The 21,473-nt window shown below is 40.3% G+C and overlaps 1 protein-coding gene across 10 annotated transcripts in view; it reads left to right on the top strand.

The window, feature by feature from the left end:
- PRMT7 (protein arginine methyltransferase 7) overlaps nucleotides 1-21,473 on the top strand; it is a 530,266-nt gene that overhangs the window by 32,698 nt on the left and 476,095 nt on the right. For all 10 annotated transcript variants that reach the window (XM_072117757.1, XM_072117754.1, XM_072117758.1 and 7 more), the window contains one exon: nucleotides 10,908-11,043. In XM_072117757.1, coding sequence (XP_071973858.1) covers nucleotides 10,952-11,043 — 92 coding nt within the window. In that variant the 5' untranslated portion in view covers nucleotides 10,908-10,951. The remainder of the gene's footprint in view (nucleotides 1-10,907; nucleotides 11,044-21,473) is intronic.

Raw genomic sequence — 21,473 nt, forward strand, 5'->3', positions numbered from 1 at the left:
ACTCACAAGAAATTTCTAGGAGTAATGTTGAACTCTAATCTTATGATGTCCTTTCTCCCTCAGGAAAAAGCCGACGGTCTAAGACTTCATTGCTCCACGGATTGTAATGGAGGTTTTTCTTCTGAAAGAGCGGATCTGAAGGTCCTGGGTCTCCTTACAGCCTGCCTCCCATCTGTTATCTGGAGCCAGAGCCATTGTCGCACTCTACAGAGTTGGATCCTCCGTTCTTGGAACCGGAGAACCTCGGGGTTGGACAAAAAGGTCACCATTCCATCCTCGGTAAAGAGAAACCTGCAATGGTGGTTGGAGGTAAAGCATCTGGAGAAACGGGTTCCTTGGCACTGCCTTCCGTGTCTTACCATCACGACCGATGCAAGCAGTTTGGGCTGGGGAGCAGTCTTCCCCTCGCACTACGCCCAGGGATCTTGGACCCCTTCACTAGCAAAGAAACCATCAAATTATCGGGAACTACGAGCCGTCTGGGAAGCCTTAAGGTCCAACCCTCTACTAGTGAAGAATCAGCATGTCCACATACTGACAGACAACACCACGGCGGTGTCTTGCCTAAGACGACAAGGAGGTACAAGGTCAGTAGCTCTTTCCTCCCTGACTCGCACCATCTTTTCCTGGGCAGAAGAGAACATACTCTCTCTTTCTGCAACTCACCTAAAAGGAGTTCTGAATACGGAGGCAGACTTCCTCAGCAGGAGAGTGGTCTCTTCCAACGAATGGTGCATAAATCGGGAAATCTTCTGCCAGTTGACAGATCTTTGGGGCACTCCGCAAATCGACTTATTCCCCACAAGGGAGAACTCAATGTGTAATCTATACTTCTCTCTGGCGGCAAGGGAGCCGAAGGATCGACTAGACTCCTTCAGTCATCCATGGACCGAACCTCGCTCCTACGCCTTTTCCCCTATTCCCTTGGTCGCAAGGGTCCTCAGGAAGATCCTTATGGACCAGGCAAGGGTAATACTCATCTGCCCGAATTGGCCAAAGAAGGGCTGGTACCCCCTGCTGACATCCCTGGCCCTCCAGCAACCGGTGATATTGCCTCCGAGGAAGGATCTTCTGCACCAGGGTCCTATTCTGCATCCAGACCTGGAGAAGCTTCAGTTAGCGACTTGGTTCCTGAGTCCGACTTCTTAAGATCGCAGGGCCTTTCCAGAGCGGTAGTAACCACACTTAAGGCGAGTAGGAAAAAAGTTACTTTTACCATTTATCACAAAATTTGGAAGATCACCCAGGAGATCACCCTCCCGTCCTTCTACGAGAATCCCTCTTCTAGTGACGAAGCCTCGTGGCATCTTCTGGACGTGTTGTGCTAGCTTATCTGCAGGCTACAGAATCCTGGCGCATTGATCATAACTTGTTTATTCAATTCCAGGGGGAAAATAAGGGGAGAAAAGCCTCCACGATTTCGATAGCAAGATGGCTGAAGTTGGCTATTTCCACCTGCTATACGTTCCAAGGGAAGGAGGTTCCTACTAATCTAAAGGCTCATTCCACTAGGGCTATGTCGGTCTCCTGGGCCGAAAGAAGAGGCGCATTACTCGAGCAGATCTGCAAAGCGGCCACCTGGGCCTCACCATCCACATTCATAAAGCATTACCGTCTGGACTTGCCAAGTTCTCGGGACCTCTCCTTTGGAAGGAAGGTTCTACAGGCGGTCATCCCACCCTAGAGTTTCTACTTATTTGGTACATCTCCAAGTGGGCCGTCATGGAGGACGTTTTGGAAATGGTGAATTAGTACTCACCGGTAATTCGGTTTCCATCTAGTCCTCCATGATGGCCTATATATTTTCCCTCCCTAATTTTTTGCTATACTGTAAATGTATGTGAATATTTAGCATACAAATAAAAAAAATTTTCTCTTTTACCTTCCACCGGTGTAGTTATTCATGCTCGGCTCGATTCCTCCAATAACTTCATGGGATAACCTCTCTGCATAAATCTATCATCTCCGATATTCTTTCAGTTTTCATATCGGGGTCCGTAACTATGCGATCGACACGTTGAAATTGGGATTTCGGGATTGATTTTTTTTTTTTTTTACCAAATGTGGATGGGCACTATTAAAGTGAAAGAGACTATTTCTGTCAATTTCTTTTCTATAAATATCTGAGAGTAAAGTACCTTCATCTTTATTATTCTTGTGTCTAGGAAGCTTACTTCATGTTGACTATATGTCATGGTGAATTTCAATTCCTCCAAAATTGCATTGAGCTCATTGAGGAGGTCCAAAAGGGCGTTGAGTGGCCCCTCCCATATGCAGAATATGTTGTCTATAAAGCGCTTCCAGGTTTTTATGTATTTTTCAAAATAAGCGTGATTGTAGACATATTGGTTTTCATAAAAGGCCATGAATGAATTCGCATATGGGGGGGGCCACATTCGACCCCATAGCCTTCCCACGTTTCTGCAAATAGAAATCACGCTGGGACATAAAGAAGTTATGCTCCAAAATCAGCTTTAAGCTGTCCAGGATAAATATTTTTTGTTCATTATTGTAGTTGCTGCTTTGAAGGGCCCATTCTACTGCTCGTAACCCTTTGTTGTGATCAATTGACGTATAAAGGCTAGTAACGTTCGATTGTGACCAGCCAAGTCTCATTACAAACATTATTTATTCCAAGCAATACTTTCAAGAAATCTCCTGTATCTAACAAATAAGAAGGCATTTTCTTAGTCAGAGGAGTCAATAATTTTTCCATTATGATTGCCAATGGGGACAGTAGCGAGTCCATAGAGGAGACAATTGGTCTCCCCGGTGGGTTTTGCAAGGTCTTATGTATTTTTGGCTATTGTTGGGGTCCAAAAGGATGGCGCACACAGAGCTGAGTATACAAAAATTTTTTATTCAAGGTCTTTAAAACACAACGCGTTTTGGGGCGTTCTACCCCTTTCTCAAGTGAACAAAAGACTGAGTACAGTGACAGAAAATAAAGAGGAGTTTTAACCCAATGGGGCAAGACAAGTATATAAATAAGTAAAAAACAAACAGATAAAAAACGTGGTAAGTATTGGTTGTGCAGATACGTTCTTAAATCGTGAACATGGTCGTAAAATTATATCATCATTGGAAGTATCACATCTGTGTATCAACTATAAAATATTGTACAAATAATAAACAAACGGTAATAAAGATTTGTAGATATACATACACACATATTGGACCATAATTTCATATAAGAGTACATATCGAGAGATGATGATTAACCACAAGGTTAGTTGCTTACACATAATAGGATATCAAAGATAAAAAAAGATCTAAAAATATAAATATAAATACATGGATTGATAGTTGGAGCGCTTTAAAATTTACTATGGGTGCAGTGGTGAGCTTAGAAAGAGGTAAGAGCGAGTGCGGTCTACTTACCAAATGCTGAGGAAAAAGGTAACAGTGAGTGTGGCTTCATCCTTAGGCATTGGTGTTTGGTGGGGGAGCCTAGCTTATATTCTGTTATATTCTGTCAGCACAGGGAGTGGCTTTCTTTATTTGTCAGTGTGCTAGTTTCATTTGAACCATGTGTCTTTTTTGTTTTTTTTTTGGATGTAGCATAATTTAGAGCATAAAGGTGACTTGGCAAGAAGTGTTAAGAATTTGGGGGTATGGCACATGCTCAGGTATTTGGGTCCTCTTTTGAATTTAGAAGTTATTCTCAACGGTCTCGTTTAACCCATTGGGAGCCAGGCAGTTCAGTTTATATATCCAAAACATCTCCCTTTGACACAATTTGTTATATCTGCTATTTCCTACTCGAATTTGTTCAATGGGGGTGATTGTAAAACCTGCAAAATCATCCTGATGCTCGATATGACTATGTCTAGAAACACTGTGTTTTGTGAAACCATTAGTTACGTTGCTTCGATGTTTGTTGATCCTGGTGTTGAGTTGTTGGATTGTGCGGCCTATATACTGTAATCCGCAGGGACATTCCAGTAAGTATATCACAGTTCAACGAACGTGGACGGTTGCTCTTTGTTCACACATACCCCATAAAGAACAGCTGAACCACCTACTCCGGTTTACTTTACGCCTCCGAGTCACCCGACTCCAAGCTTGTTCAATATCGAGAAAGGTTGTCCCCTACACTTGCCTTCTACCACTTTTATATCAGTCATTGAACTGCTTGAGCTGCCAAATGCTCTGACTAACAATAGAACTGATAGCCCTTTCAACTTATCCTCTATTACTGTACACAACACAACTCCTCTCCACCCGACCCCCCCCCCCCGAGCCAGACCTCAACACTCCCCCAATCTCCTCTGAACCTTAGTCATGTGACCAACACATGCCTGCCAACTCCTATAGAATTAACCATTCCAAGCAACGGGAACCTTCCCAACCAATCATCCGCCAACATAGCACTTAGTCTGAAACTCCCAGTACCCCAAGAACCCCACACCATTTTTTACAACATGGCCAGTTCAAGGCCCAAAAAAGAAAAAAATGTAGACGAGGCACTAGGGGAGGCACAAGAAGAAGTTTCAACAAAAATATCAAGACCACTCCAAAAGAACAAAAAAACTGAAAGATTTTAAATTTATCTAAATATAAATTTAGAGACGTACATTGGAGAAGATTTGAAAATTTTATCTGATACGAACTACTACGAGGTCCTACAGAACAACCCAACCTATTCTGACGCACAAGAGCTTAAAGCTCTTCTAAGTGACGCTCTCTCTAATAACATCATCGCAAAAACTGAAAAAGATATCTGGATCGATTCCCCATCAACCCCAATATTTTACCATTTACCAAAAATTCATAAAGATCAAAAAAATCCCCCAGGACGACCAATTATATCAGGTATTTCATTCATAACCTGTAACCTATCCCACTATATTGATGTGCATCTACAAAGCTATGTCCAGAACTTACCATCCTACCTCCGGGACTCAACCAGTGTCCTCATCAGTCTACAGAACGTGACCTGGGAACCCTCCTACTGGTGGGTCACTTTAGATGTGTCTACCCTGTATTCAAATATCCTGCTGTAATAACATCAGCCATAAAGTGAAACAATTCAAAAGTAATACAACAGGTGAATCATTTGTTATCAAGTCTTTTTTGAATTGCACCTCCACCTTTGTGATATACTTACTGGAATGTATATAGGCCGCACAATCCAACAACTCAACACCAGGATCAACAAACATTGAAGCAACGTAACTAATGGTTTCACAAAATGCAGTGTTTCTAGACAGTCATATTGAGCATCAGGATGATTTTGCAGGATTTACAATCACCCCCATTGAACAAATTCTGCCTGGCTCTCAATGGGTCAAACGAGACCCTTGAAAATAACTTTTAAATTGCACACTGACAAATAAAAGAAAAAAAAAACATGGTTCAAATGAAACTAGCACACTGACAAATAAAGAAAAAAAAAAAACATGGTTCAAATGAAACTAGCACACTGACAAATAAAGAGAGAAAAAAAAAAACATGGTTCAAATGAAACTAGCACACTGACAAATAAAGAAAGAAAAAAAAAACATGGTTCAAATGAAACTAGCACACTGACAAATAAAGAAAGAAAAAAAAAAACATGGTTCAAATGAAACTAGCACACTGACAAATAAAGAAAGAAAAAAAAAACATGGTTCAAATGAAACTAGCACACTGACAAATAAAGAAAGAAAAAAAAAACATGGTTCAAATGAAACTAGCACACTGACAAATAAAGAAAGAAAAAAAACCCCGCAAGCCACTCCCTGTGCTGGCAGAATATAAGCTAGGCTCCCCCACCAAGCACCAAGGAGGAAGCCACACTTTCCTCGGCATCTGGTAAGTGGCCCACACTCGCTCCTACCTCTTTCTAACCTCACCACAGCAACCATAGTAAATTTTGAAGCGCTCCAACTATCAATCCATGTATTTATATTTTTAGATCTTTTTTTATCTTTGATATCCTATTATGTGTATATGAAATTATGGTCCAATATGTATGTGTGTGTGTATGTATATCTACAAATCTTTATTACCGTTTGTTTATTATTTGTACAATATTTTATAGTTGATACACAGATGTGATACTTCCAATGATGATATAATTTTACGACCATGTTCACGATTTAAGAACGTATCTGCACAACCAATACTTACCATGTTTTTTATCTGTTTTTTTACTTATTATTTCATTAACTTTGTCTTGCCCCATTGGGTTAAAACTCCTCTTTTCTGTCACTGTACTCAGTCTTTTGTTCACTTGAGAAAGGGGTAGAACACGTTGTGTTTTAAAGACCTTGAATAAAATTTTTTAGTGTACTCAGCTCTGTGTGCGCCATCCTTTTGGACCCCAACAATAGACCACTTTCACCACATCCTATAGAGTTTGGCAACTCCATTTAGGAGATTATCCTCTGGAGGCAGCACCAGACAAAAATTATCACCACAAAGCCTACAATAGTGTTGTGCCTATCTGCAGCACAACCTAAAACGGTGAGCACAATCTACAGCTTTATGTCCATTTGTTACCCCCTAAAATGTCACACTATTAGCGTTTTCTCCCTGTCCTTTCTTGCCACTTTCTATACCCCCATTGTTCCATTTGACACAAGAGGGAAAAGGGATTGTATAATGGTCAAGTTTCTTAGTTGTAGCTCACCCCACGTTGTCCTGGAAGTCTCTTTACCACCATCTGTCATAGCTCGCTGATGACGCAAGATACAGGCGGTTCGTGCATTTTAAGCTGTATTGCCACAAGCATTATTTCAATAAAAGAAGAAGTTTTACTACTTACCTGGGTCAAGCGCTGGATTCATTTCCTGTTTTACAAGTGAGATTGTATAATGGTCCAGCCATTCTTTATAAGGGAACAATATAAAATATTTTAATAAATTAAAAATTCTGCTGCTTGAACTGCCATCAGCCTCCATCTTATTTACAAGGTCCAAGGTGAAAGTGACTGCAGAGAAGCCTGGAACTTGGTATATATCTGGTCTTTTCTGGATAACAGACCGGAGATAGGACATAGGATGGATTAGTAATGGTAGAGGTGACATTTCCTGCATTTAGCGAGTAATATCTCGCCCAAAGAGATGGGTTTTAAGAACATGTTTGAAACTTTGGAGGTTGCGTATTAGTCAAAGTCCGGGGAAGGTCATTCCAGAGAATTAATTCAAACCTCTCCTGCACGTCTCCAGACTTTTCCAGAGTTGAAACAAGGTAGAGATTAATCTAATATCACTAGTAAATTAGAGAGCACGGGAGATCGGGAGATGCAGCTTTATGGATGAGGTTTATTATTTTAAAGTTGAATACAGAAGGAGACAGGTAGTCAGTGCAGTGATTGGCACAAACTGGAAGCATCCGTGTAGCATTTGCCTGAAAGAGCAGCAACAGCAGCCTTAGAAAGATTACGCTTAAAGAAGAGAGAGGACATTATGTTGGCGACAGCAGAGAGACCATCGCTAGTGTTCTGGATTAAGGCAGGGGTGATGTTGCGTGCAGAAGTATACAGCTGGGTATCGGCATAGAGATATTGGAAACCAAATCTGCTAATGGGTTGTCCAATGGGGCAGTATAGAGGGAGAAGAGGACCTAAGACTGAGCCCTGAGGAACCCCGACACTAAGAGGAAGATGAGAAGAGCAAGATCGAGAAAAGGAGATGCTGAAAGTGCTGTCAGAGAAATGGGAAGAAAACCAGAGTGTGCAATAGCGTTTAGGCCAATGAAGTGAAGCATCCTGAGGAGGGGCTGGTGGTCCACAGTATTGAATGCTGCCTATAGATCGTGAAGAATGAGGAGCGAATAGTCTCCTTTGAATTTAGCAGTGAGGAGATCATTGGAGATTTTCAGAAGAGCAGTTTTAGTGGAATGCAAACTGTAGAGAGGAAACCAGATTGTAGGGGGTCAAGGAGAGAGTTGGCTGAGAGCATGTTAGTTGAGAATAGATGAGGTATTCCAGGAGTTTGGAAAGGGAGGTTAGGAACTGGTCTATACATAGTAGCATTGGGTGGGTGCAGGGAAGGTTTCTTTAGTAATGGGGTAATAACAGCATGTTTGAAAGTGGTGACGGCACCAGAAGAGAGAGAGAGAGAGAGAGAGAGGTTGAAGATTTTGGGGAGGTAAAAAGTTACGTCTTGGGAGAGAGACTGTACGCAGGTAGTGGGCTAAGCAGAGGAAAGGAACATGGACACTTCTTCCCCTGTGACTGGCTCAAATGAAGAGAGTGAACAAGATAAGTTACCGGAGGAAAGAGGATTTTTTTTAGCCCTTTTTTACTGTTTGCTTTTATATGTGTCTGTTATTTCACCATTTTTGTTACTATTAAGCATTGTGTGTATTTTGCATATTAAATAGTGCTTTAAGTTATTTTGCTCTGTACGTGCTCTATATGTTCCCATAACTCTGGAGAGGTAAATTACTGCTAAGCCTTGTTACCTTGTGTGTCTGTGTGCTAGCTGTAGCTATAAGCAGTGAGTGTGTGTGCTAGCTGTAGCTGTAGACAGTGTGGGTCCAGGTGATCTGTACGGTACAGAGATAAGTGTGTATCTGGGTGTATGTGTGCGGTCCTGGTGTGGGCGTCTCGCAAACTGTAATTACAAGTGGTGGCAGCATAGAGTTCTATGGAATAAACGGGTGACTGTATTGTGGTGCAGAGTGGCTCTGTGCAGTATCATTCCATAGGCACATAAGTGGCAGAGGGTACGTAGTGTGTATGTGGTGTGTAGGGTCTGGGATATGTTTGCGTTTTGGTTTTCCAGACATAAGAATTGAGTTGAGTGAGTTTGCTTGGGAGTAGGCATTGGCTTAACCCCTTAAGGACCAGGCCCTTTTTCGTTTTTGCATCTTTATTTTTCACACCCCACCTTCAAAAATCTATAACTATTTTATTTTTCCATGTAGAGAGCTCTGTGATGGCTTGTTTTCTGTGTAACAAATTGCACTTCATAGTGATGGCATTTAATTGTCTATGCCATATACTGGGAAGCGGGAAAAAAATTCTGAATGCAGTGAAAATGGTGAAAAAACGCATTTGTGCCGTTTTCTTGTGGGTGGGGATTTTACGTCTTTCACTGTGCGCTCCAAATGACATGTCTAATTTATTCATTGGGTCAATACGATCACGTGGATACCAAATTTGTATAGGTTTTATAATGTTTTCATACATTTACAAAAATTAAAACCTCCTGTACAAAAAAAAAAATTCTTCATTTTGCCGTCTTGCGCTAATAACTTTTTCATACTTTGGTGTATGGAGCTGAGGGTGGTGTCATTTTTTGCGACTTTTGATGACGTTTTCAATGCTTTTATTTTTAGAACTGTACGACCTTTTGATCACTTTTTATTGAATTTTTTATATTTTTCAAAATGACAAAATACCATTTGCGACTTTGGGCACTATTTTCCGTTACGGGGTTAAACGCAGTAAAAAAAATTGTGTGATTCGAGGCTGTCATGGCAACGGATCGCCGCTCCCCAATGACGTCACGGGGAGCGTCGATCGGAGCCAAGATGGCGGCGCCCACGTGCCGCCGGCTCGTTAATGCCGCCGGCGCGATATAAGGGTTAACACCCGCGATCGGTACAAGCACCGATCGCGGGTGTTAGCGACGGGTGCTTGCTTCATTTTGAAGCAAGCACCCGGCGTGTATGAAGAGGGCTCAGCCCGTGAACCCTCTGCATACTACCCCATGCGCAATAAAACGTACAGGTACATCTTATTGCCCTATGGGGTATAAGGGGTATTCTCATCAGGGCATTTACATTTAATTAAATTCATTTACCATATGTAAACATTTCTTCAATTGGATGTTAATAAAAAAAATGTTCCTGTGTGAAGATAATTTTCTATAAATGTAGTGATATGGTCCCTTAGAAACCAGATAGCTTCCTCGGATACGACCACGTCACACTCTGGCAGCGGTGGCCACACATGCGCTATTGAGCCCTGCTGGACCACCAGGATTCAGCAATCATTACCACAGGACGACTATGGGACCTTCAGTAACTCCTGGACATTTCATATACAAAAACCTTTTGTTTCTTTGTGCAATCTCTCCAGTAGAGGTGGCCGTATCTGAGGAAGCTATCTCGTTTCTAAGGGACCAAATGACTACATTTATGAGAAATTATCTTCACACAGGAGCATTTTTTTTTATAACATCCAATTGAAGAAATGTTTATATATGGCAAATTAATCAAACTGAATGTGAGTGCCCAGATGAGAATACCCATTTAAGGATGCCATTTTGCGTGAGTGTGCAAAGCTTACGGTCTAATTTGCCTGGTTCCCTGGTGTAAGTGCACCCTGTGATTGGACCCCGGTAGGGAGGGTTTGTGACATGCACCCTTAAAGCTGAACTAAAAAAGTTGGATTTATGTACAGCTTTATATTGCCAATTGTAACTTTTAGAGTGAATATCTCCTATTCTGTTCAGCATCCACAATCCATATATCATGGGGAAACTCTCCTGTTTAATATGACGCCACAATTGTGTGCAAGGGTTAAGGAGATATAAGTGTTTGAAGTGTGCCCCCTCCAGCTGAAGGCAATATGTAGAAGTAGCTCTAAGAAACGCTTTCACTTTTCATTATTGAAAGTACATGCAATCTCTGCATCTGTAGCTGAACTTAGAGCATGCTGTATCTTTTCCCGGTGTACGGCGCAGAACGGTGCCACACTTGTATGATTGAGCCCTAAGTGTGAGCTCTACTGAAATTGTAATAATACCCAATTAATTTTTGGATCTAGTTATTCACTTAAAATTTTGTACGCCTTGTTTCTTATTCACACACATCTTTTGTCATAATTTTATTGTGTTCGTTTTATAAAGTTACCACTGTTTTGTACAGCACCTTTTGAATACAGATATTTGCGCAGTATTTTGGTGGGTGCTGCTCTGCTATTTCTCGCTAAGTAACTCGCTAAGTAACTTTTTGTTGCTTTACAGCTTCCGTCTCCTTGTGACATTCTGGATTTAAAACAATCGTGAAGATGGTCTTTTGTGGTCGTGTTAACCCTATTACAGGGTCATTGGACTGGATAGAAGAGGACGAGAATTATGATTACCACCAAGAGATTTCCCGGTTTGTTTTATTTTTAGATAGTAAAATTATTATAAACCAGATGCAGAACACATTAAATACCTGGTTCCACTTAAGATTGGTTAGAATGGACAGCCTGAGCCTGCTACTACGAGAATTGGGTACCAGGATACTGCAATACCGTATGTACTCGAGTATAACTCTCTACTATAGTACTTGCCTTCCGACGCTCCTCCACCCAGCAGGTCCTCTTCTATACAGCAATGCTTCGGCATTGGCTCTGTGTCCCTGCAGCGTCCGTCAGAGATGGAGCAGCATTATTTATAGGGCAGGGGCTTCAGGCTATACACAAGAGGGCTAGCTGGCTATATACTACTGGGGGGTAGCAGTCTATATACCCCAGGGGGCTTTGGGAGGCGGTGACCAATGCATTTCCCACCCTAAGCTTATACTCGAGTCAATAGGTTTTTCCAGTTTTTATGTGTTAAAATTAGGGATCTCTGCTTATACTCCAGTATATACGGTATGTTGCACTTGGTCTGGGTTCTTCCTTCAAATGAATTTTTTTGCTTTGAACGTATGTTTAAACATAAAAATTTTAAATTTCTGTTTTTTATGTTCAACATATTTCTTATGACTTTTTCTTTGCTCATAATACATATATAAAATAGACTAATACAGTATGTGTACTTTATTATGAGTCCTTACGTTGTGGGGTCATTAAATTAACTATAGCCGTGGTAGGTGGACAAATGCAATGATGGGGAATTCCTTTTACAGTGATCATTAGCAGCTGTGTTTTTTTTTATGTTTTTCAGTAGCAGAGGTGCTTTCACTTGATAAGTGAAAATGTCTCTCAGTAATATAATGCATTGTTACCAAGTTATTATTGACATAAGGCTGCACCATGAGCGAGCCAACTGACTGCGCTGTAAATTATAGAGCAGGTCCTATTCCTGCCCATATTTGTGGTCCTGTGCATGAGGCGTAACGCTACCATACGCAGTCTAAATAACCATATTATACATAAATATTACAACTTTAACCGAAAATCATGACTATATATTGGATATTTGATATCTTCATAAATTGACTTTATAATGCCATGACACCATTCCTCAATAAATCCACCTTGCATTGACATTACAATATAAGGTTAAAGGGGTATTCCGGGAATATGAACGTCTGACACAAAAAACCCTTGATGATATAAATAAATGAATACAACAATACTCAATGTCATTAGTCACAAAACGGAGCTAAAATATGATTTTATGATTTTCAAAATTTATGGCCCCTCTAAAGTAGGTGGAGTTATCACTAAGATGGCCGCCACTGAAAAATACAAGTTCCATGATCCTTTAGTTCTTAGTAACTCCTCCTACCACTCAGGCTCTGCTAACAGTGATGATGTAACAGGTTTTCTTGCTCTGTTACCATAGTAATGATGTGTAACTGCCATCACCACAACACTGATCATACTGGATGCACTGCAACCAACCGACTACAGCCAAACGTAGTGGTGATCACATGACCCTGCCCAGGCAGGTACAGGACATGTGATGTGGACATGTGACCAGCGGCCATCTTCTTTTCTGCGACGGACCGTGCGGAGGAAATTAAAATGCTACCGGCCCTTTAATCAGTCCGTTAATTTTTCATTACAGTCTATGTCATCAGCATTTTCTGCTAAGGGGAGCAAAATTTTAAATAACAACTAATTACACATTAGCTTATATTTTGAGTGCCCACTTTTATATGAATTATGCTGATTCCTGGAATACCCCTTTAAGTAATACCACTTAACCTTTGCTGAATAATACAACTATACACTAAATGGCACTATATGTTTACTGGATAAAACCCATAGCTATAAAAAACGCCCCCATACTGTAGTTAACAAACCCCATCACAACATAACTACATAATGGCTCCAATTTTTATTTTATTTTTTTTATAGAGCACCATTATTTCCTTGGTGCTGTACAATCAATTAAGACAAACACTAGTACAAATACAAAACTACAGTGATCAGGAAAAAAAAGTGAAAGGATGACCCTTCCTGTGGGTTTTTAGATTGTTTGAAGCATTGGAAGGTGGGAACAGAATTACACCACAATGCAGTGGCGGTGTTGGTTGTACACATGTTGTCACAATAATGGTGATATGTGGCTGGAATCCAATAGCAGGGACTAGTCAGGATACTGGAAGCACCAAGGGTGGACACAGGAGGTGCAGCGTGCAAGCTGGGAGCAGTAGTTCTACAACAAGCAGGAAAGCAGACGTGCAAGAGCCAGGTGAGCAATTTGGGAGTAGTAGTTCAGCAGGGTAAATCATAGAATGGAGGAACGATCCGGAGAAGGTGTTCCGAGCAAGAGAACTGTTCAAGCAAGAGTTAAGACCCTCAAGCAATGTCTGCTGAGCAGGACAGGAAATGTATATCAAACAGGAAGTAAGATGGCATCCGGTTGAGACAACATACACCATGTTAACTGAGGGCACTACCCTTATCGTGGGGATGGTGCCTCACTGCCAGTCACCTAATGAATGTCCCCAAGTCTTCCATCAGCATGTACCTTCTTGGTCCGGCCCCTGAAAGTGCATAGGCTGTTACTTCTAATGTTCTGCAGTGCATGGTTATTGCAGTGCATTAGTATGAACTAGTGATCACATCACAATCTATTAAAATTAAAAAAAAGTTACTTCCGGCGGTGAACCCCAGAAAAATGTGATTAAATGTTGGAATCACAACTTTTTTGCAGTTTTGCAGCACATAAAAAATTTATTAAAAAGTGATCTAAAGGTTGCACTGTCCCCAAAATGGTGGCAATGAAAAACTGAAGAATATATTAGAAATAATTTCCACTTCCCAGTACTTGGGATGGAATATAAAATAGTCACTAGAAAGTACAATTTGTTATACGCAGATAAAAAGCATGCATAAAGCTCTGTACACGGAAAAATAAAGGTATTGATTTATGAAAGTGGGGGGCAGTAAACAAAGTAAAATGGAAAAAGCCCATCAGTGGCAAAGAGTTAAAATGTCCCTTAAACCACATGATAAAGTCTACAAATAGGTTTGTTGTACATGAGACAACGTTCACACGTGGCATTTTGTTTACGTTTGTAAACACAATCCAAAGGCTCCACTCGTGATAACATATTTTGGTAACATTGTGTTTCCAACACGTAAACTAAACGCAAAGGATATGCAATCTTGCCCCAAAATATGTTCACAGGTGGAGCCTTCCGTCACCTTGACAGCCTCGGGTCTTCCGAAGACCCAAGGCTGCTTCGTGTTAACCCTTCAATTACAATGTGCAATAAGCGCATTGTATTGAATGAGGAGGAAAATCCCCATATACTGCCATACTGTAGTATGGAAGTATATGGTAGGATTGATAAGACAACCTAGGGTTAAAGTACCCTAGGGCAGTGATGGCGAACCTTTTAGAGACCGAGTGCCCAAACTACAACTATGACCCGCTTATTTATCCCAAAGTGCCAACATAGAAATCTAATTTGTGATTTATACTTCCTCCTCTGTCAGTTTTCATTGATACCAGCCCCTGAGGACACCAATAAAGCAGAAAATAGTCCCAGGTTGAGCTGTCACTTTAAAATAGCTCTGTGCACAGCAAGTCCTGGGCTGTGTGGGACTGCAGGAAGATACCTGGAGTCATCTCTGGTGATGGCCTGAGTGCCCACAGAAAGAGCTCTGAGTGCCACCTCTGGCACCAGTGCCATAGGTTAGCCATCACTGCCCTAGGGAGTCTGAAAAATAGTAAAAATAAAAAGGTAAAAAAAAAATTATAATAAGACATAAAAATTCAAATCGCCCCCCCTTCCCTAGATATAAATAAACAGTAAAAATGATAAACACATCGCCGCGTCCGAAAATGCCCAATCTATCAAAATATAATAACAGTTTTTCACTGCATTTAACCCTGTAACGGAAATGGCACCCAAAGTCGAAAATGGCGCTTTTTTGCCATTTTAAAAAATATTAAAAATTTTCTAAAACGTGATCAAAAGGTCGTACAGTCCTAAAAAAATAACATTGTAAACGTCATCAAAAGTCGCAAAAAACGACACCCCCTAAAGCTCTGTATACCAACATGCCTTCCAGGGGGTCTTTACCTAAGATTGGCCGCCAGGTGCCGTCTTGAGGGGTCGCCGATCGTTGCTATGGCAGCCTTGGGGTCCGATCAGGACCCCAGAGCTGCCTGCAGGCACTGCCTGAAAGATGGAGTCTCTGACGTCATTTTAAAGCCACATTGTCAGCCTATGCATGTGCATTGGCTGACACTGCTAATACCCTGCAATAAATCAGTATATGTCCCATAGTGGAAATAGTAAAAAAAAAAAAAAAGTCTTTTTAAAAAAGTTTTTAAAAAATCAATAAAAATGCCCATAACACATAAAGAGACATATAACGTAAAAACAGTCTAAATCATAACACAAACCCCACCGCATTCGTAACAACCCGTAGAATAAAAGTAAATAATTATTGAAAAAAAAACTTTTAAAAACCTGCCAAAAATTTGGATTTTTACCTATTGAATCCCACAAATAAAGAAATAAAAAGTGAACAAAGAAACATATGTACTCCAGAATAATACTGTTGCAAAGTACATGTCCCGCAAAGAACAAGCCATAAACCAACTCCATAGCCAAAAAAGTAAAAATGTTATGCCACTTGGAAAGGGGCGATGCACAAATGATAGATCTTTACCCACATTAGTGTTTTATTTGGCAAATTTAGTAAAACATAAGAAAAAATATTTTTCTGGTATCCTCCTAATTGGATCGACCCATTGAATAAAGATAACATGATTATTAGGCTATAAGGTGAACACCAATTAAAAAAAAAAAAAAAAAAACAGTACCGAATTGATGCATTTCTACTCCTGCACTCAAAAAAGTTCCTAAATTTAACAATAGGGGATACCAACCCCAAAATGGTAACACTGGAAAAAAAATCTCATCCCACAAAAAAAATGCAATCTCTTGAAAAAACTAAAATTTTATACAAAAGGGGCCAATGAGGAAACTAAAATCCTGGCAGCTGGAGGGCGCTCCTTCCCTTCTGCGCCTCGCTGTGCACCCATAAAACAAGTAACGGCCACATGAGGGTGGTCTCTGTACTTGGGAGAAATTGCATAGCAAATTATAAGTTTTATCTTGTCAAATTTTCTCAGTTATACGTTCATTTAGCCCTAAAATTTACAATTCTAAATTTCACCTCCATTTTGATTCAATTACTATGACGCTCTTAAGGGGTTAAAAGCTGTTTCTGATAGGATGAGGGGTGCAGATTTGAAAATGGGTTGAGTATATCGGGGGTTTTTGATGTTAAATATGTAAAAATAGTCAATTCTGAAAATACGGAAAGCCTATATTCGATTTGTAAGCCGCGTGACTTAAAAATAAATTATCCAGACATTTCAAGAATTATGAAAATGTAAAGTAGACATATGGGAAATGTTATTCAGCAACTTATTTAGGTGGTATATCTGCCTGAAGACGCGATGATTTCGAAAATGGCAAATTTTTTAATTTTTTTTTGGGGGGGAAATAAACGCAAAACTTATCAGCCAAACATCCAACATTTACCACTAAAATGAATTACAACATGTGGGGAAAAACAATCTCAGAATCGCTTTAAGTAACAGTATTCAAAAGTTATAAACATATAAAGCAACGCAAGTCAGAATACAAAAATGGGGCTGAGCCTTAAGCTATAAAATGGCTGCGTCCTTAAGGGGTTAAAGGATTAACAAGCTTCCTACCTGCTGTTTTGAATAGTTTGAGGGGTTGAAATTAATGGAACCCGTGATATCTGGGGGGTTTCTATTAACAGAACTTCCAAAACTCCTATACAAATGAAATGGTCCATAAAATAATTAATTCTAAAATTTTCTTGAAAATTTGAGAGAATATGGTTTGATCTGTGATCTTTTTAGCATCGTAATAAAACGAAAGGACACTAGTTAGTCTTACTACCCAAATTAGTTACTATCAGTGTCGAAGCAGATGAGGTCTGCCACACAGGGGATCTGGTCACGTACTGTAGGTGAATGACGTTGCAACGGAAGAATAACAGAGCTCAACAGGCAGGTGTAGAACTCGGCAACATTCCCAATTGTGGGTGGATCAAACCCCTTTATTTATACATTTTAAACATGGTGTAACATCTTAACAACTATAAGCATGATTGGTTAAGATATGTTTAAACAATAACTTATGATTGGCTACTAAAATAGCAACTCTAATTGGTTAATATTCAATACAACTTCTGATTGGTTAATACAATAGTCTAATACATTTGATAGGTTACTGATCAGCTCATAATGCATACTTTAGATAAGTGGTGTATCTGTCAGCAATAACAAAAAAGAAAAAACACATTATGTAATCTTAACACATGGCTACTTGCAGGTAAGATTTCAAAGAGTCAGCGAGTTTATCAGGCAGCTAGGCGCCATCTTGTTGTTTTGTTCAGAGAAATTAGAAACGCTTAAAGAGAAATAGTCTTTTATCCAGTGTCTTCTAGTATCTTTTGGGAGGGGGTGGTATCCATGGCTTGTAGTAGAGTTCCTTCACAATCCCCTTGTCCTTCTGCATATGTATTTCTCACCTAAATCGCTATTTGCCTAACTGAGCTGAAACGACCCCTTAGACAGCCCATATATCACAGAATACACAGATAAGCTGGGATAATGGGATAAGAATCCATTACTGTCTATTTAGTAGCCATTTCATCTAAACATCCACACTTTTTTTTTTTTTTTGCACAACATCCACTGCAAACACACGCACACATTCCCTTTTTGTTTATCTAGATGGTAACAGCAACCAGAGATGCACCGCAAAGCGTAAATTGCCAACGTGGTACGTCTGTGGGACCCTCTTCCAGAGATGATGTCCTCCATTCGCTCCTCAAACAACTGTAGGTTCATCAGGAGAGGCGAGCAGTTGAGCATGGCTACCGGATGGTCATCTCTGAAGCTGTATCCATTTATTTGCTGAAACCAGAAATACAAAGCATTGCTATCTTCAAACCAATTCAAAGCAATAACATCAACCCTTTTGAAGCCTACTTATTTTTCTTTATAATGTGTATTATCAGCTTCACAAATAGGTAAATACAAATCAAAGCTAACAATATCTTTACTAAAAGAAAGAGTTTTTCTGCCAACCTTCCCCCTATCGTTTTGAACCAATTTGCTGCGTTAAAACAGGAGAAAGTATTTTCCCACCACAGATCACGAGTACCTGGACTTGAATGGTCTTTCAGGTACTTCTCTCTCATATTTTGTACGACGTGTATATCAGCCTTAATCTGAAGATTTTCTTTAGGGTCAATATAATGAAAACAAGAGGGTCCTATTATTTCACACATTCCTCCCTGACTAGCCGTTAAGTAGCCGAACACTATAGTGTCAACCCAATTGTTACAGTACATGAAGGCTAGGTGACACATAGAGCCCCTCCTTTCAAATAAGTGACCAACTCCATCACAGATTATCCAAACCATATACACAGAGTTTTGTGGTCCAAAAAGATCAACTTTTTATTTATATGATTACATTTAAAAAACACATACATATCTTACATAAAAACAAAGCAATTAGGACTATAAATCGCTGTATTGCCATCAAGATTAAATTATTGCTAGGAGTATGTTATTAATACATTAGTGGATGTAAACATCATGAAAGAGAACTAAGTGCCAGATATTACATATGCCAGTGTCTCACATATAGCGATCTAAAAAGAGCCAGTGTCCATAAAGTGTCACAAACTATATTGCACATACCCATTCAAAAGAAACTCCCAGGTCTCAGCCATGGACAATTTCCCCAACACGAGTTTCGCGTCACCTCCGCTTCCTCCCCACTCCTTTAGACACATCAAGAAGATTGACGACTCCTATTACTATCTGTTTCCGTCTTGGGGCGAGTCTTAGGAGCTGCCTCGCTTCTGGAATAAATCAAGGATTGAGGCAGCCCGGTAACCCATCCCCATGAAACACTGCCCCACTTCCAGGGCATGTCCCAAAGAGAACAAACAGAAGAGACTCAGCCGGTGCTTCCATTGTCACTTCCCTATACATCACCTCTGGGGTGTATCCCTCATCGGTAACTCTTTCCTCTTCGTAAAAAATGTAAGTGATAAAAGTAAATAAATCCATCTCGGTTGCGAAGTCAAGCGCCCCCCTCTGCCCGGGAACGGCACGGCGCGCCATCACCAATCCGCAACACTAGGAGACAGATCTCTGCCGGCGCCCAGGTCCACAAAGGAGGGAGGGCGTGACAGGGCAGTCTCCCTAAAATAAACTATACAACCTAGTAATACTGCCCATTTATATAAAAAAAACCTAAAATGTATGGTGATTACAAATATACAATTTTATATTATACATAACAAACATGATTACTGTTATTATATAAGGAAGCGTTTAAGACCTGATAAAATCTTAATACAATATACCAAAAAAGTGCTCAATATAGTTAAAAAAAAACAAAAAAAAAAAACCACAAAACAAAATAGGTGCATATATCCTGAATCAGTGAAAATGTTAAACAAACATGAATTTTTTTTTTCCGCTCCAAAATTTCATATAAAATTATTATACTGTGATCTGAAACTAGAACCATGAATTATGGCCATTCAATACCATAAAGCAGGGGTCTCAAACTCGCGGCCCGCGGGACAACATTTTGCGGCCCCCACCTGGAAAAGCACCGCCCGCCGTGTATTCACGGCGGCGGTCGGGTCGCGCTGCATGGAGAGGGCTCACGGGCTGAGCCCTCTCCATAGCCGGTAAGTCTTTGCTGCATATTGCAGCAAAGGCTTACTGGTAACACCCGCGATCGGTGCTAGCACCGATCGCGGGTGTTTTTACAGCGTGGGCTGCCGGCAAAGCTGCCGACAGCCTCAAACAGATAGCGGCGCATGGGCGCCGCCATCTTACCTGGGATCGCCGCTCCCCGTGACGTCATCGGGGGGCGGCGATCCGTCTCCATGGTAGCCTCGGGTCTTCCGAAGACCCGAGGCTATTTCGTTTTAACCCCTTCATTACAATGTGCTGATAGCACATTGTAATGAATGAGGAGGAAAATCCCCTTATACTGCCATACTGTAGTATGGCAGTATATGGTAGGATCGATCAGACAACCTAGGGTTAAAGAACCCTAGGGAGTCTGAAAAATAGTATAAATAAAAATAAAAAAAAGTTTTTTAAAAAAAAATTAGAATAAAAAAAAATTAAATTTCAAATCACCCCCCTTTCCCTAGAACTGACATAAATATAAACAGTAAAAATCATAAACACATTAGGTATCGACGCGTCCGAAAATGCCCGATCTATCAAAATATAATAACGTTTTTTACAATGCGTTTTACCCCGTTACGGAAAATAGCGCCCAAAGTCGAAAATGGCACTTTTTTGCCATTTTGAAAAATATAAAAAAATCTATAAAAAGTGATCAAAAGGTCGTACAGTCCTAAAAATGATATCATTGAACATATTATCAAATTTCGCACTGAGCCCCTGACTGGGCTCAGTGCGGTAGGAGCTTGGGACCCCTCGGTGCACAGGACGCGTTCATAGAGAAAACACGTCTCCCAGCTCGGGGCTTTCCTTGCGCTGGGAGACGCCGTGACATTTGAATCTGAATAATGATATTTTGTAAAACTTGATGCGGCCCAGCCTTACCCAGAATCTACCTCCAGCGGCCCCCAGGTAAATTGAGTTTGAGACCCCTGCCATAAAGTGTAATAGTGCACAATGATTATATTTAACTCTCATATATTCCACCTTGCATACAAAATAAACTAAAATTTAAATACAACACCAGCAATTCAGAAACATTGAGGAAGTGCAAGTCTGGTATCTAGATCGTATTGAATCCTCAGATCGTTGCATATTCAAGGGATTATGATGTTAACCGGTTAAGGACCGGGCCCTTTCCTGTTTTTTCATGTCCATTTTTCACTCCCCACCTTCAAAAATCTATAACTTTTTTATTTTTACACGTAAAGAGCTGTGTGACGGCTTGTTTTCTGCGTAACAAATTGCACTTCATAATGATGGTATTAAATATTCCATGCCATGTACTCGGAAGCGGGAAAAAAATTCCAAATGCAATGAAAATGGTGAAAAAACGCATTTGCGCCATTTTCTTGTGGGCTTGGATATTACGTCTTTCACTGAGCGCCACAAATGATATGTCTACTTTATTCTTTGGGTCGGTACGATTAAGAGGATACCAAATTTGTATAGGTTTTATAATGTTTTCATACATTTACGAAAATTAAAACCTCCTGTACAAAAATAATTTTTTTGATTTGCCAACTTCTGGCGCTAATAACTTTTTTATACTTTGGTGTACGGAGCAGTGGGTGGTGTCATTTTTTTGCGAAATTTGATAATATTTTCAATGATATCATTTTTAGGACTGTGC

This window comes from Engystomops pustulosus, chromosome 7 (assembly GCF_040894005.1).
Source record: "Engystomops pustulosus chromosome 7, aEngPut4.maternal, whole genome shotgun sequence".
NCBI lineage: Eukaryota > Metazoa > Chordata > Amphibia > Anura > Leptodactylidae > Engystomops > Engystomops pustulosus.